The 15,607-nt window shown below is 43.2% G+C and overlaps 1 protein-coding gene across 1 annotated transcript in view; it reads left to right on the plus strand.

Moving 5' to 3' along the window:
* The window catches only part of EXT1 (exostosin glycosyltransferase 1), a 310,887-nt gene that overhangs the window by 284,508 nt on the left and 10,772 nt on the right, over positions 1 to 15,607 (plus strand). Inside the window, exons 5-8 of the mRNA XM_061123569.1 lie at positions 519 to 651; positions 4,390 to 4,508; positions 5,968 to 6,063; positions 14,442 to 14,531. Coding sequence (XP_060979552.1) covers positions 519 to 651; positions 4,390 to 4,508; positions 5,968 to 6,063; positions 14,442 to 14,531 — 438 coding nt within the window. The remainder of the gene's footprint in view (positions 1 to 518; positions 652 to 4,389; positions 4,509 to 5,967; positions 6,064 to 14,441; positions 14,532 to 15,607) is intronic.

Raw genomic sequence — 15,607 nt, forward strand, 5'->3', positions numbered from 1 at the left:
TACCCCGAAGTCCTACAATTGAATTTGAAAGGGCAATGAAACTATGTCAAACAAATAAACCTGCCTCCTGAATTAAAGGAACGGATCAAAACCTCAGCTGCTTATAGAACGTGCATGCCTTCAAGATGCTCCCAGCTCAATCTCTACATGGACGTCTCAGTGCACTGAGACCAGATCTTCGTGCTGGGGATCTGGAAGATCAGCCATTAAGGAAAATAACTCTTCTACACACTCTACTTTGAAAGGAGCACAAACTTAACTATAGAAAGACAAGATAGAATTTATGGTGAAACTGAAGTATAATTAGACAATTGGATTAACCATCTCTTTCCTTTCTCTCCTTCTCTTCCAACAGTCACGTTCTACGTATCCCAGACATTTTTATCATTGGAGAATGGAGGGTGGGGTAGACCCAGTACTCTTACTGGCATCAGCCCTCAAATTTGGACTGAATGTGTTCCTCGTCGGATATCATCAGAGTCTCCTCCTCACCATATGCCAATGTTTTTGTTTTCTAGATTATTCAGGACAGAATATTCAAGCACATATCACGTAACAGTTTAATATGGAACAAACATCCTGGGGGATTGTTCGTCCTACCACAGTATTCGTCTTATCTGGGAGATTTCCCTTACTACTATGCTAATTTAGGTAAGTGAATGCCTTCCCCGGAGCTATTCTGGTTTACCCTCTAAATGCTGTCCGGAACTCAAGTCCCTCGATTTTTTTTTTATTCCATCGCAGTGTCTTTGTAACACCTGTGTTGGAGACTGCTTCTAGAGCCCTGTCCTAAATGGTTTATCAAGGTCATGAATTATAAATCCAGCAGAGTCTTGCAAAGTGAAAAACTCACTCCTGATCTGAGCTGCTGTTCTTTACATTTAGTAGAGTCATTGCTTTTTAAGAAGGCTCCCCACATTACAGATCATTCTGAACATGACAGTCTAAGTAATCTAAGTGAAAGTTGCTCAGTCGTGTCCTACTCTTTTACGACCCCATGGACTGTAGCCTGCCAGGCTCCTCTGTCCATGGAATTCTCCAGACCAGAATACTGGAGTGTTTTGCCATTCCTTTCTGCAGGGGAATCTTCCCAACCTAAGGATCAAACCCGGGTCTCCTGCATTGCAGGTGGATTTTTCACTGCCTGAGCCACCAGGGAAGCCCCAACATGACAATGAGTTTGCTATAATTTTGAGTCTTATCATGTATAAAATGGATCTAAGAGACCTCTTCCTACATTTTTTTTTCTCCACGATCCTAACTTCTCTGTCTCAGATGAAAGAAAAACCAAACTAATAAAGGGAAAGGGAAAAGATTTAAGAAGATAGGACAGAGGACAAACTTATTCATTTCATTCCACATTTATTATGCTCCTCTTCTGTGCCGTGTTAATGCAGTGCTAGGTGGTAGGAATAAAGAGTCAAAGGAGGTATAAACTCTGCTCTCAAGCAGCTTTTGTGCTCAGTCGCTCAGTCGTGTCCTGCTCTTTGCGAACTCATGAACTGTGTCCCACCAGGGTCATCTGTCTACGGAATTTTCCAGTCAAGAATGTTGGAGTGGCTTGCCATTTCCTTTTCCAGGCAACTTTTAGGCTGGTCGTAATAAGGAAAAGGAAACAGGCAGAGAGATGAAGCTTTACAGAAGGCTACCGTTATCGCCACAGACATTTATGTATTGGGCTGGCCAAAAAGTTCATTTGGGTTTTTCTGCACCATCTTATGGAAAATCCTGAACAAACTTTTAGGCTGCCCCAGTATTTGGATGGACGGAGGAGCCTGGTAGGCTGCAGTCCATGGGGTTGCTAAGAGTCAGACACGACTGAGTGACTTCCCTTTCACTTTTCACTTTCATGCATTGGAGAAGGAAATGGCAACCCACTCCAGTGTTCTTGCCTGGAGAATCCCAGGGACAGGGGAGCCTGGTGGGCTGCCGTCTATGGGGTCGCACAGAGTCGGACACGACTGAAGCGACTTAGCAGCAGCAGCAGTAGCAGTATTTGGAGCCCTGCTTGCTCTAATGTTGGTAGCATCTTGGACATTTCCCCTCAATCACAGTTCCAAATTTGAGAAACCTTGGGATAATAAAGCATCCTTCAAGTTGATGTGGCAAAAAGACTTCAGATTTTTGTGTGGAGTTAGTCGAGTTAGCACGTTAGAAGCGTGTAAATGTTGCTTCTTAAACCATTACAGGAAAGTCTTAAAGCAGTGACTTGTTCTTACTGTTAAGGGAACCCCCTACATCATATTTATTCTTCTTACTTGGCAAAGCCTTAAATGTGTATTTCACTAGTGGGGAAGCTAGTTTCTTTCCGACGTGAAACTGAAATACTAGTCAGATGATGTAATTTTCTCTGCAAAAGATCCATATAATTCTTTGCAATATACATTCTAATTCTTACCTTTGTCAGTCACTCTCAAAGCTTAATTTCAGTGTCCTTTCACTGTCTTGTTCATATTTAAATTGCTAAAATGTGAAATTAGTGGGTCTATACTAATGAAGTTTTTTAAAATTTAATTTGCTATTTTTATTATAATTCATGATGAATTTTGGACTTCACATTTATTCTTTTTGTTTTAAATGTTAAGCAAGTTTATTGGCAGCACGACCCCTCCCCTCCAAGATAAAAGCTGTTCAATCATTGATAAATACTGCTTATTCTAATAGTCTAGTAAGAGCTCTCCCATAGTATTAATGTTTCTTAGTCTGCTTTTCTTTTTTTAATTCTTTTTTTTTAATTGAACAGTGATTGCTTTTTAATATTAGTTTGATTTCTGCCGTACATCAACTTTAATTAGCTTTAGGTGTCCATATGTCCCCACTAATGAAGTTTTTGGAGGCTTTTAACCTGGCTCCTGTTTCTCCATGAGTTCTCATGAAAAAACTCATTTGGAGAAGAAGCCATCTCACTGTTTTCTCTTTGGTGGCAGTTGTTATTTTGCATGTGTATGATACCTTTCCACCTTGGGCTTCAGAGCACACAGTTGGCAGAGGTCTGAACCACGTGCTTTTTCTCCCAGCTGTGTTTCCCTGCTACATAAGGAAGAGATTTCTTGGGAGTAGAGCAGCTTCCACCCCAACATAATGATGATGGTGACAGTGATGGTGATGATGGTGGTGAGCTCATGCTGAGCACTTGGTGTTTGCAGGTCCTGTTCTAAATGCTCTGTATGCATTGACTCATTCAAATTCGTTCTCATAACAACCCTGTAAGTTTGTTGCTGTTGCCTTTAGTCCCATTTCCCTGCTGTGGAAACACAGAGTGTTAAGTAATGATCCCAACACCACTCAGTGATAGAACTGGGCTTCAGACCTAGACACTTAGGTTCTGGATGTTGGCCTTTTAACGTTGACCACCGGCTGGTTATTATCTGAAAAATTAGTGATCAGGCAAAAACCTTTCAAAATGGCAGCATAGGAGAAAATATTTGCAAAGCCAGCAACCAACAAGGGATTAATCTCCAAGAGATTAAGCTCAATATCAAAGAAACAAACAACCCAATCAAAAACTGGGCAGGAGATCTAAATAGTCCTTTCTCCAAAGAAGACATACAGATGGCCATAAAGCACTTGAAAAGATGCTCAACACTGCCAGTTATTAGAGAAATGCAGATCAAAACTACAGTGAGGTATCACCTCACACCAGTCAGAATGGCCATCATCAAAAAAATCTGCAAACAGTAAATGCTGGACAGGGTATGGAGAAAAGGGAATCCTCTTACCCTGTTGGTGGGAATGTAAACTGGTGCAGCCACTATGGAGAACAGTATGCAGGTCCCTTAAAAAATAAAAAATAGAGCTACCATTGTGACCCAGCAATCTTACTCCTGGGCATATATCTGGAGAAAACCATAATTCAAAAAGATACATGCACCCCAGCATTCATGGCAGCACTATTTACAATAGCCAAAACATGGAAGCAACCTAAATGCCCTTTAACTACATCATTAAGAATAAGATATATGCAATACCCTGGGAGAGAGAGCACATTTACTAAAATCCAGCCTAGGATGTAAGTAACTAGAGTTATACCCTTTCTTGAATAAAGAGTGTGGTGAGTAATGTTATGTGTGTGTGTATAATTAGACTCTGGGTGCCTAAAAAGCAGAAGGGAGATCAAAGATGTATCCCTGAGGGAGGAAGGAAAAGGCCATCAAAGGAAAAATCTGGAAATGGGCCTTGAACTGTAAATTATCCAGGTCTCTAAACTCAGGCAGCAGTTCACTAGCAGCTTTTCACCTTGTTTTTGTTCTGTCAAGACATAAGAGGCAGAGGAAAAATATGCTAGAAGGGAACATTAGCTCTGGGGTGAGGCAATGGAGCAGAGAGGAATAATTTTCGAAGTCTTGTTTTTCAGTGCTTCATTAGCTTGCTCTGCCCTTGCTCTTTCAGGTTTAAAGCCCCCCTCCAAATTCACTGCAGTCATCCACGCGGTGACCCCCCTGGTCTCTCAGTCCCAGCCAGTGTTGAAACTCCTCGTGGCTGCAGCCAAGTCCCAGTACTGTGCCCAGGTGAGTGGGGAGGCAGGGAGGGTTGACCCAGCGCCTGCTCCCTGCCGCTTGGCGGACCAGAACCCCCACTCCTTCCCTGCTACACACTGACTCATCTCACGTCCTGCCCTCTTACTCCCCTTCCATTTGTCATGCCTTGTTACTCCCTTTTCATCAGCTTAGAGGTTCTTGGAAGTGAAACCTGGTACTGGTAATGGGTAGGTTACAAAGAGATCTTTGCTCTGGGGTAAAGTGAAATATATACCAACACTTTTTTTTTTTTTTTTTAAGATTCCACATATAAGTAGTAATGGATATGGTTGGGTATTTGTCTTTCTTTCTGACTTTCTTCGCTTAGTATGATAGTCTCTAGGTCCATTCATGTTGCTGCAAGTGGCATTATTTCTTTCTTTCTTTTTTTTAATTTTGTGGCCATGCTCCATGGCGTGTGGGATCTTAGTTCCCTGACCAGGGATCAAACCCACACCCCCTGCAGTGGAAGTGAGGAGTCTTAACCACTGAACCACCAGGGAAGTCCCCCAACACTCTTTAAAGAATACATACACACATTATTTCATCTTTAAGTGTCAAAGTGAAAAACGAACTTCGGAAAGGCCCCTGAAAAGACCCAGAAAACTAAGCTTCAACAGCAGAAACTGACTCGTTGGCGTCAGGAGGCGTCAACTTTTCTTTCACAGCCGCTGTGACTAATTATAAAATTGGGAGCAGAAGATGATATCTATGGTAACAGTGTTTTCCAAATTAGCACTGCTCTCCTACACCTAACAGTGTTTTTTCTGAATTGTAAATTACACGAGAAGGTTTACATATGAGAAAAGAATGGAGTCATGTTGAAGTCTGCATTTGGGGGCTAAACATACTTATTGGCAATAATAAGGTCACAGGAAATAAACTGCCATCCTAGAGAATCCAAAACACGAGCTCACGCCAGTCGCATCTTGAATTCTTTTCCTTCTCCCACATTGCCTGCTGTAGTGCAAGTTCATAGCAGATGTTCAATGTGCATTTTTCTTTAGTTTGATCAAGGCTGTTATCTTCCTCGTCACCATAAGACACCAGAATTTAGAAAACCACTTTTTTAAGAGCCAACAACCCTGCCATGCCTTCTTTCCTCCCCAGCCTTCTCCTACCCACTTGACATAAGTTTTATTAGATTACCCTTCTTATCCCCTCTCTCTGGTTGTGAGAGTGATGGGGTTCTGAGGGTTGTGTGGGAGTAGACGCACTAAAAAAAATTATTTTTTGGAGTACAGTTGTTTTACAGTGTTATGTTAGTTTTAGGTGTACAGAGTGGAGTGGAGTCACTTTAAATTCAGTTTTGAGGTCTGCCTCTCTGCCTTGCTTAGAACACCATCTTGTCTCTTTCTCTCTCTCTCTGTCTTTAAGAAGAAATGTTGGGTTGGAAGCCTATGTAAACCCAGCCTTACCAAGCCATCTGATGACCCCTTATCCCTTTCAGATCATAGTTCTATGGAATTGTGACAAGCCCCTTCCAGCCAAACACCGCTGGCCTGCCACTTCCGTGCCTGTCATTGTCATTGAAGGAGAAAGCAAGGTAGGACCCGAGGGGACTTCACTGTGGAATCAGCATGGAATCTTCATTTCTGCAGTGGGGCACCTAGGTGTTGCCCTTTGTCATCTTCCTCCTGCTCCTGGGAGGTGCTGGCCCTGGACTACTTTTCCAAAACTATACCTGTCTCTGACTGTCCTCCACTTTGACAGCCATGGACTTTTTTTTTTAAATTTTTTGTTGAAGTATAGATGATTTACAATTGTGTTACTTTCTGCTGTATGGCAAAGTGAGTCAGTTATACATATAGGCACTTTTTTAGATTCTTTTCCCATGTAGGTCATTATAGAGTGTTGAGTAGTATTCCCTGTGCTATACATAGGTCCTTATTAGTTATATATTTTTTTAATTTATTTTTAATTGGAGGATAATTGCTTTACAAGTTGTATTGGTCTCTGCTGTACAACATGAATCAGCTGTAAGTATACATATATCCCCTCCCTCTTGAGTCTCCCTCCCATCCCTCTAGGTCATCACAGAGCACCAAGTTGATTAAAGTATAGTTGATTTGGGCGTCCCTGGTGGCTCAGTTGGTAGAGAATTTGCCTGCAATGAGGGAGACCTCAGTTCGATCACTGAGTTGGGAAGATCCCCTGGAGGAGGGCATGGCAACCCACTCCAGTATTCTTGCCTGGAGAATCCCATGGACAGAGGAGCCTGGCGGGCTGCAGTCCATGGGGTCACAGAGAGTCAGACACGACTGAGTGACCAAGCACAGCACACATAGTTGATTTACACTGTTGTGTAATTTCTGTTGTATAGCAAAATGACCCAGTCACACACACACACACACACACACACACATATTCTTTTTCATATTCTTTTCCATTATGGTTTATCACAGGATATTGAGTATAGTTCCTAGTGCTATGCAGTAGGACCTTGTTGTTTATCCAACCTATTTATCCTATTTATAATAGCTTGCATCTGCTAATCCCAAACTCTTCCATCTTTCCCTCTCCCACTGCCCCCCAACCTCTGGGCACCTACAAGTCTGTTCTCTATATCTTTGTCTGTTTCTGTTTTGTAGATAAGTTCATTTGCATTGTATTTTAGATTCCACAATTAAGTGATATCATATGGTATTTATCTTCTCTTTCTGACTTTGCTTAGTATGATATTCTCTAGGTTCATCCATGTTGCTGCATGCAAATGGCATTATTTCATTCATTTTAATGACTGAGTAATATTCCATTGCATATATGTACCACACCTTCTTTATCTCCTCATCTGTTGATAGACATTTAGTTTGTTTCCATGTCTTGGCTATTCCGAATGGTGCTGCTATGAACATAGGTGTGCATATATCTTTTGAATTATAGTTTTGCCTGGGTATATGCCTAAAAGTGGGATTGCTGGATCATATGGCAACCCCATTTTTAGTTTTTTGAGGAACTGCCATACTGTTTTCCACTGTGACAGTCTAGGCTTTTAAGTCAGGGAATTCTGCGTCTTAATATTAACTCTTTAGGAGATATGTGACCCTGTCTGTACTTTCCTTCTCTGAGCCTCAGTTTCCTCATCCACAAAATGGAAATAATAATACCTACCACGTGCATAGCTAGATATTAGAAGTACATGAATTCAGGACCTGGCAATAGTAATCTTTCTGGAAATGATGAGGATGAAGTTGGTGGTGGTGATGCATGAGCTAATCAATGCATTCCTTAGCTGATTAATCTGAATTAGTTGTGTCAATGAAAGTAGTGGTTCTTCCTCACATTGATCTTAGAAAAGACATTGCCACCTTACTTTTGCTTTGAGGTCTCCATCAGAGACTCTCAGGAGGGCTGGCTGCCTGGCTCGGCCCCTGATTCCATTCTCCAGCTCATTTTGCCTAGAACAGAATGATCTTCTTAATCATCTCATAGCCCTTAAGGGACCCCTTTTGCTAATGTTTTCCATTAACATCAGAGGCTGTGTACAGTCTGGCCTTTGCTGGCCCCCCTAGACTCCTCTCTCATTGCCTTTCCTTTGCAGACTTGATCGTTCACAGTTTACCGCACTGTGTCCCTGCCCACCTTTACCGGTAGTCTTTCCCATTTGCTGTAGGTCTTTTCTCCCTCCCTCAACTCTTCATCTGTGTTATCGAAATTTCCATATATTCTTTAAGCCCATGCTGCCTCCTCTTTGAAATGTCTTCTGTTTGTGGCAGCCAGAGATGAGTTCTCTTTTCTCAAGCTTCTGCTTTCTTATAGCTCGTATCCATGGTGAAGAAATTTGTTGTTGTTGTTCAGTCACCAAGTCATGTCCGACTCTCTGCTACCATAGACTGCAGTGCACCGGGCTTCCCTGACCTTCGCCGTCTCCCAGAGTTTGCCCAAGTTCATGTCCGTTGAATCAGTGCTGCCGTCCAACCATCTCATCCTCTGCCGCCCACTTCTCCTTCTGAAGAGATTAGTCTCTATTAAGTGAAATTTAATAGAAATTAGTCTCTATTAAATGACACTGAGGTTGTCATCTAAGAGACTTTCCCTGTTGGTTCCCAAAGACTTAGGGTGTGAGAGATTGTCTCATGCTAAGTAAACTATCCTTGAGCCAGAATAAGAATTATCAGTGTATTAAGTTGCACCATTTGAAATCATCCTTTGAGCTGCCACAATGACCTTTTCATGTAGTTCAGCAGGATGCAGAGAGAACTGTAACAGTTGTATGGACAAGATGATCCATGCATTGTCTATTCAGTCCCAGTGTAGGCTGCCTACTGTATGCTGGACACTGTGCAACATGTGGGAACACAATGGGAGAGGTGACAGATACAGTTACACCCTTCCAAGGGCTGGGGTCAAGCAATGTGGTTATCAGAGAGCTGCTTGATAAGCATTAAATGGGGAAGTTCAGCTCAGTTCAGTCCCTCAGTTGAGTCTGACTCTTTGCAACCCCATGAATCGCAGCACGCCAGGCCTCCCTGTCCATCACCAACTCCCGGAGTTTACCCAAACTCATGTCCATTGAGTCAGTGATGCCATCCAACTATCTCATCCTCTGTCATCCCCTTCTCCACCTGCCCTAAATCTTTCCCAGCATCAGGGTCTTTTCAAATGAGTCAGCTCTTCGCATCAGGTGGCCAAAGTATTGGAGTTTCAGCTTCAACATCAGTCCTTCCAATGAACACCAAGGACTGGTTTCCTTTAGAGTGGACTGGTCGGATCTCCTTGTAGTCCAAGGGACTCTCAAGAGTCTTTTCTCCAACACCACAGTTCAAAAGCATCAGTTCTTTGGTGCTCAGCTTTCTCTATAGTCCAACTCTCACATCCATACATGACTACTGGAAAAACCATAGCCTTGACTAGATGGACTTTTGTTGACAAAGTAATGTCTCTGCTTCTTAATATGCTGTCTAGGTTGGTCATAACTTTCCTTCCAAGGAGTAAGCATCTTTTAATTTCATGGCTGCAGTCACCATCTGCAGTGATTTTGGAGCCCCCCCCAAAAATAAAGTCAGCCACTGTTTCCCCATCTATTTGCCATGAAGTGACGGGATCGGATGCCATGATCTTAGTTTTCTGAATGTTGAGCTTTAAGCCAGCTGTTTCGCTCTCCTCTTTCACTTTCATCAAGAGGCTCTTCTAGTTCTTCTTCACTTTCTGCCATAAGGCAGGTGTCATCTGCATATCTGAGGTTATTGATATTTCTCCTGGCAATCTTGATTCCAGCTTGTGCTTCCTCCAGCCCAGCATTTCTCATGATGTACTCTGCACATAAGTTAAATAACTAGGGTGACAATATACAGCTTTGATGTACTCCTTTTCCTATTTGGAACCAGTCTGTTGTTCCATGTCCAGTTCTAACTGTTGCTTCCTGACCTGCATACAGGTTTCTCAAGAGGCAGGTCAGGTGGTCTTGATATTCCCATCTCTTTCAGAATTTTCCGCAATTTATTGTGATCCACACAGTCAAAGGCTTTGGCATAGTCAATAAAGCAGAAGTTTATGTTTTTCTGGAACTCTCTTGCTTTTTCAGTGATCCAACGGATGTTGGCAATTTGCTCTCTGATTCCTCTGCCTTTTCTAAAACCAGCTTGAACATATGGAATTTCACGGTTCACATATTGCTGAAGCCTGGCTTGGAGAATTTTGAGCATTACTTTACTAGCCTGTGAGATGCATGCAATTGTGCGGTAGTTTGAGCATTCTTTGGGATTGCCTTACTTGGGGATTGGAATGAAAACGGACCTTTTCCAGTCCTGTGGCCACTGCTGAGTTTTCCAACTTTGCTGACATATTGAGTGCAGCACTTTCACAGCATCATCTTTTAGGATTTGAAATAGCTCAACTGGAATTCCATCACCCCCACTCGCTTTGTTCGTAGTGATGCTTCCTAAGGCCCAGTTTACTTCACATTCCAGGATGTCTGGCTCTAGGTGAGTGATCACACCATTGTGATTATCTGGGTCGTGAAGATCTTTTTTGTACAGTTCTTCTATGTATTGTTGCCACCTCTTCTTAATATCTTCTTCTTCTGTTAGGTCCATACCATTTCTGTCCTTTATTGAGCCTATCTTTGCATGAAATGTTCCTTTGATATCTCTAATTTTCTTGAAGAGATCTCTAGTCTTTCCCATTCAATTGTTTTCCTCTATTTGATGATGATAATAACAGTACCTTTCCTGTAGGGTTTATCAAATGTGTCTTATAAAATACCTCCCATTCTCCCAGCCATATTTCTGTCTGGACTGCTGGCCATTTGTTGAGTCCTAGTATTGACAAAGGAGCCTGGCAGGCTACAGTCCATAGGGTCACAAAGAGTCAGACACGACTGAGCGACTAACATTTCATTTTACAGCCTTGACTTTGGCCAGTGACTCCAGTAGGTTATCTGGTTCCTTTCCCCTCACTGTCACTGCCCTGGGACTGTGCATGCATGTGTGTGTATGTGCATGCTAAGTCACTTCAGTCATGTCCAACTCTGTGCGACCCTATAGACTGTAGCCTGCCAGGCTCCTCTTTTCATGGGATTCTCCAGGTGAGAATACTGGAGTGGGTGGCCATGCCCTTCTCCAGGGGATCTTCCCCACCCAGGGAATGAACCTGTGTCTCCAGCAGATCCTGCATTGCAGGTGGATTCTTTACCACTGAGCTACTGGGAAGCCCCGCCCTGGGACTGTACCACCTAGTAAAGCATTTGCCCTCAAATCTTCCTTTAGACTCTGTATTCTAGGGCACCTGGGCTAAGACGTGGGCTCGTTTTGAAGAAGAAATATGATACTGTATTACAGGTGCTCAACCCTGTAATACACTCTGCATTGGATAAATGTCAACTCCTTTTCTAAGGGGATGTTGTAAATTGATGGTTTGTCTTATGTGCTCTGAGGTCAGACTTCCTTTTTTGTGACCTCAGGCACATTATTTAACTCTCTGTGCCTCAACCCTCCCCTTCAGTAAATGGAAGAAATCCTTACACCTAACTGGTTTGATAGATAGTATCAATCACATAGTTTGATACTACACATATAAATATACGTACAAAGTGGGTCTACATGGTAGGTGCTTGATAAATGTCAATAATTCTTGTGCTTTGTATAATTACTTACAAACATTTCTTAGCTTCCCAACTGGACAGGGAACTTTTTTTTTTTTTTTAATATTTATTTATTTGTTTAGCTGCATCAGGTCTTAGTTGGGGCATGTGGGGTCTTTTGCTGCAGTGTACAGGCTTCTTTCTAGTTGTGGCATGTGGGTTAGGTAGTTGGGGCACACAGGCTTAGTTGCCCACGTGGGATCTTGGTGTCCCAACCAGGGATCCAACCTGTGTCCCCTGCATTGGCAGGCAAATTCTTAACCACTGAACCACCTGGAAAGTCCTGACAGGGAAATTCTTGAGCCTTTGTCATTTTCTAGTCATGTTTGTTCATTCTAGAAGGGTTCGGGCTCCTATGGTAGCTAAATATTTCTTAAACAAGTTAACAAGGGAAACCCAGCTTACTCTGGATTGACTTTGTAGGTACATGCTCCTTTCATGCTAATTCGTGGAGCTTTTAGAACTCCAGAGTATTTGAGAAAGAGCCACTAGTTTCTACACTAGAATTTGGAAGTGGCTGGCTTATGGGTGCTTAACTTTTGTTGATGAAGCAGGTTCAGAAAAGAGAAATGGATTCTTTTAAACCCAGTGGTTGGGCCCATAACAGGGAAAGGAAGTCATATGTCCTCCTCATTCCCCATTTTAAATTTCCACGTCTAGCCATGAGTTTAAAATTGATGTATTGGCTGCTTTGGCTGCGAAATTCTGTTTTGAATTTATAGGCCTTGTCTTTGCAGCTCTTCCCCTGTAGGCTTAACAAGGGAAAGGTCAGGGCATTGCTAAGCTGGCAACTAATGGCTTCTGTGTTAGTCAATGGACAAGGAAACAGTGTCAGGAGAATTGCTTCAGGCTGAGATTTCTGAGCCCTGTGCATATGGGGTTGCTGATTGCTTTTGTATTTTATTTTATTTTGAAAGCCTGAGGGGGGGAAAAAACAAACACTTGACCCAGTTGACAGATGTGTGGGAGCAGAGCCTGGAGCCATTTATGCTTTAGATATGTCCCTTGAGCTCCTAGAGGTGCGTTCTGGTGGACATTTTCCATCCTTTAACGTCCTAAGCCCTCCAATAGCTTCACAGACTTATAAACTGACTCTGAGATGAGCCTTGTGGATGAGCTGGCTTCCTGATATAAATATAGCTTGGGCTTTGGGCAGGATGAGTGGGTAAAGGCATTCTCAGATTTGTGGAGAGCTCACCTTTGGCAGCCAGACTAAGTGCCCCCTTTTCCCTTTGCCTCCAGCACCTAACTGCTTCCTTCACTGGCCTTCATGCCTTGAAAGTTGATGACAAGTGTCTTCTTTCTCCGTCTCCAAAAATGAACTGGGAGAGGATGACATAACAGTTAACATGCCTTTTAGAGGAGGGTGGTGAATGTGAGATCGCCATTGTGCTCCATGTTCACTTTTGAGGTCCTTTCAACCTCAAGACGGAAAGAGTGTAGCGACTGAAGTGTGCTATACCAGGGGGAACCCAACCTCTGGGATCTAATGCCAGTTGATCTGAGGTGGAGCTGATGTAATCATAATAGAAATAAAGTACACAGTAAATGGAACTGGGCTTGAATCATCCCAAAACCATCCCCACCACCACGACCACCAACCACCCACTGGCTTGTGGAAAAACTATCTTCCGTGAAAACAGTCCCTGGTGCCAAAAATGTTGGGGACTGCTACCTAGGATTGTGAAGGCTGGATGGAATGTTGTGAGCAAGACACAACCTCTCTGTACCTTAGTTTTCTCATGTATACAATGGGGTTGTTATAAAGATGAAATGAGAGGAACTTGGAACATTCCTCAGCACACAGTAAATGTTTAAAAAATGTTGGTTTTTCTTATATCATCATTCTTATTAGTTATTCTATGGAAACCTTAGCCCAGAGGTATAAGCTGTAACTGTCGTAGTCTTTTTGGTCTCAATTTTCCAACTGATCCCTTAGATCCTCACCACACACACAGGCACACACATACACATATAGAAACACATATACACTCACCTCAGCATGCCTTATCCTAGAGCTGCCCAAATCTTATTCATATACTAGCTTTACAGTTTTCCTTAATCCATGGCCCACATGTTCTATTGTTTATTTAATATTTTTCTTTGAATCAGCTTTCTTTTCAATTTAATGAAATTATCTTTAAGTAACTCTACTACTACTCCTTATTGCTCTAGCTATTAATATGTATTTGTACATATTTTTGCTTCTCTCAGCTAAAATGAAGACTAGAAATTTTTAAATATTTGTCTCTGCACCTTCTAAAATGACCTGGCGGCCATCAAGTGACATGTGTCCCATGCTTGGAATCACTGCTCCTTTCATCCACTCTTTCCTGGCCTCCAGAGCACTAGCTGTCCACTCTCTGCCTTTGCATCTACTGAGCCCTCTGTGAGCCCTCATTTCTATTTACACTAGGTGGATTCCTAGCTATCAGGGTCACTTCTCAGAGGTCTTCATTTCTTTTCCAAGCAGCTGGTTACTGCATCCTCCTATTTCCTGGCATTTCTCATAGCAGGCCAGGACTGATGATCTGCATCTTGGTCTTGGTCATCTTGGTCTCCCTGCAGACTGTGAACTCCTCCAAGACAGGGGGTATATCTTACTTACCTCCGGCCTCCCTTTGACTGGCAAGGTGTCTATACACAGTAGGTGCCAAGTAATGGTGGAATTCAGTGAATCTGGACTGATGGGAAATGGAAGCCTTTTATGTTGAGGGGTGACATGATGGTTGAGCATCCTTTGTGAAGGTGAGGATGCGGGGGGAATTCTCCCTGAAACAAGACTCTCCATTTACCCGATTCCTTGCCTCCTGCCTGTCCCCTCCACCCCCCGTACCTCCCAGGTGATGAGCAGCCGTTTCCTGCCCTATGACAACATCATCACAGATGCTGTACTCAGCCTTGACGAGGACACCGTGCTTTCAACCACGGAGGTAAGCAGCCTCTCAGGAGGGGTGGCGGGCCCTGCAGGCAGTCACCTCAAACCCCAGGGTGCCGGCACCTCCTCTGCCCTTGCCTTGGCCAAGCCCAGAACATTTTTCAGAACTTCCTGCAGAGCAGGTTTGAATCAACCCTGATGAGGGCATTTTCCCCTTGTTTCCTCTGCTAATTGGCTCCTCACTTGCCAGGCTGTGCCTCACCTCACCCTCCTGTCTGCCCTCCTGTTTTTGGATTTGTTTTTAAACGGCACAGATGTAGACAGGTGTGCAGAGGGACCCAGAGGAGGCGGGCAGGGCTGCCTGTTTGGTATTTTCTTGAAACCACACGATCCAAAGCCCCCATCTTTCATGATCCTCCTACTGCTGTGCAGGCATGTGTGGCCTGTTGGGGAACACTATTTCTGGGTTCTAAAGGCAGCTTTTCCGTTTTGGTTGGAAATGCACATTTTCTTTCACCCACGCGAGAGCAAACAGTTTCACTTGAAGGCTGAGATGGAGATCCCTGCCTTTTCAGATGTTCAGGTATTTGTGCCAAAAATAAGATGGCACAGAGCCACGTGTGAGGGGGAGAGAGAGAAGGTGAAAGATAGATATGATAGAAAACCAATTTTTACAACTTGAATGAGTATTGATCTCTGAAACCTCACTTAAAACCAAAGAGGGGACCAGAGACAGTTACACAAAAATGTAGCAGGTCGGAAATACATCATTCAGGGTAGTTGCTAAAAAGCTTGGAGACTTAGCTACTCACCCCTTCCCCTTCTTTTATTTCTTTTTATTCATAGGAATAATTTCATTCATATCATTATCTTCTTAATGTAAACATCAACACTTAGCCCCAGACATTTTCCTGGGTACCAGTCTGATTCTAACGGCCTGTTGCCCCCATACCCAGGACTCATGTTAACCTGGGCTGTTGGTTTCTGCTACTCTTCAATTCCATGGATGTTTCCCAGTTTCCATCCAATGGAGTTGAGCAGATGTTCTGTGGAAGGGCAACCAAAATCAACCCCCCGGGACACATGCCCTGGGTCAGATCCTTTCTATGCGGGTCTGCCTTGGTCAGATTC

The sequence above is a fragment of the Dama dama genome, chromosome 21, assembly GCF_033118175.1.
Source record: "Dama dama isolate Ldn47 chromosome 21, ASM3311817v1, whole genome shotgun sequence".
In the NCBI taxonomy this organism is placed as follows: Eukaryota; Metazoa; Chordata; class Mammalia; order Artiodactyla; family Cervidae; genus Dama; species Dama dama.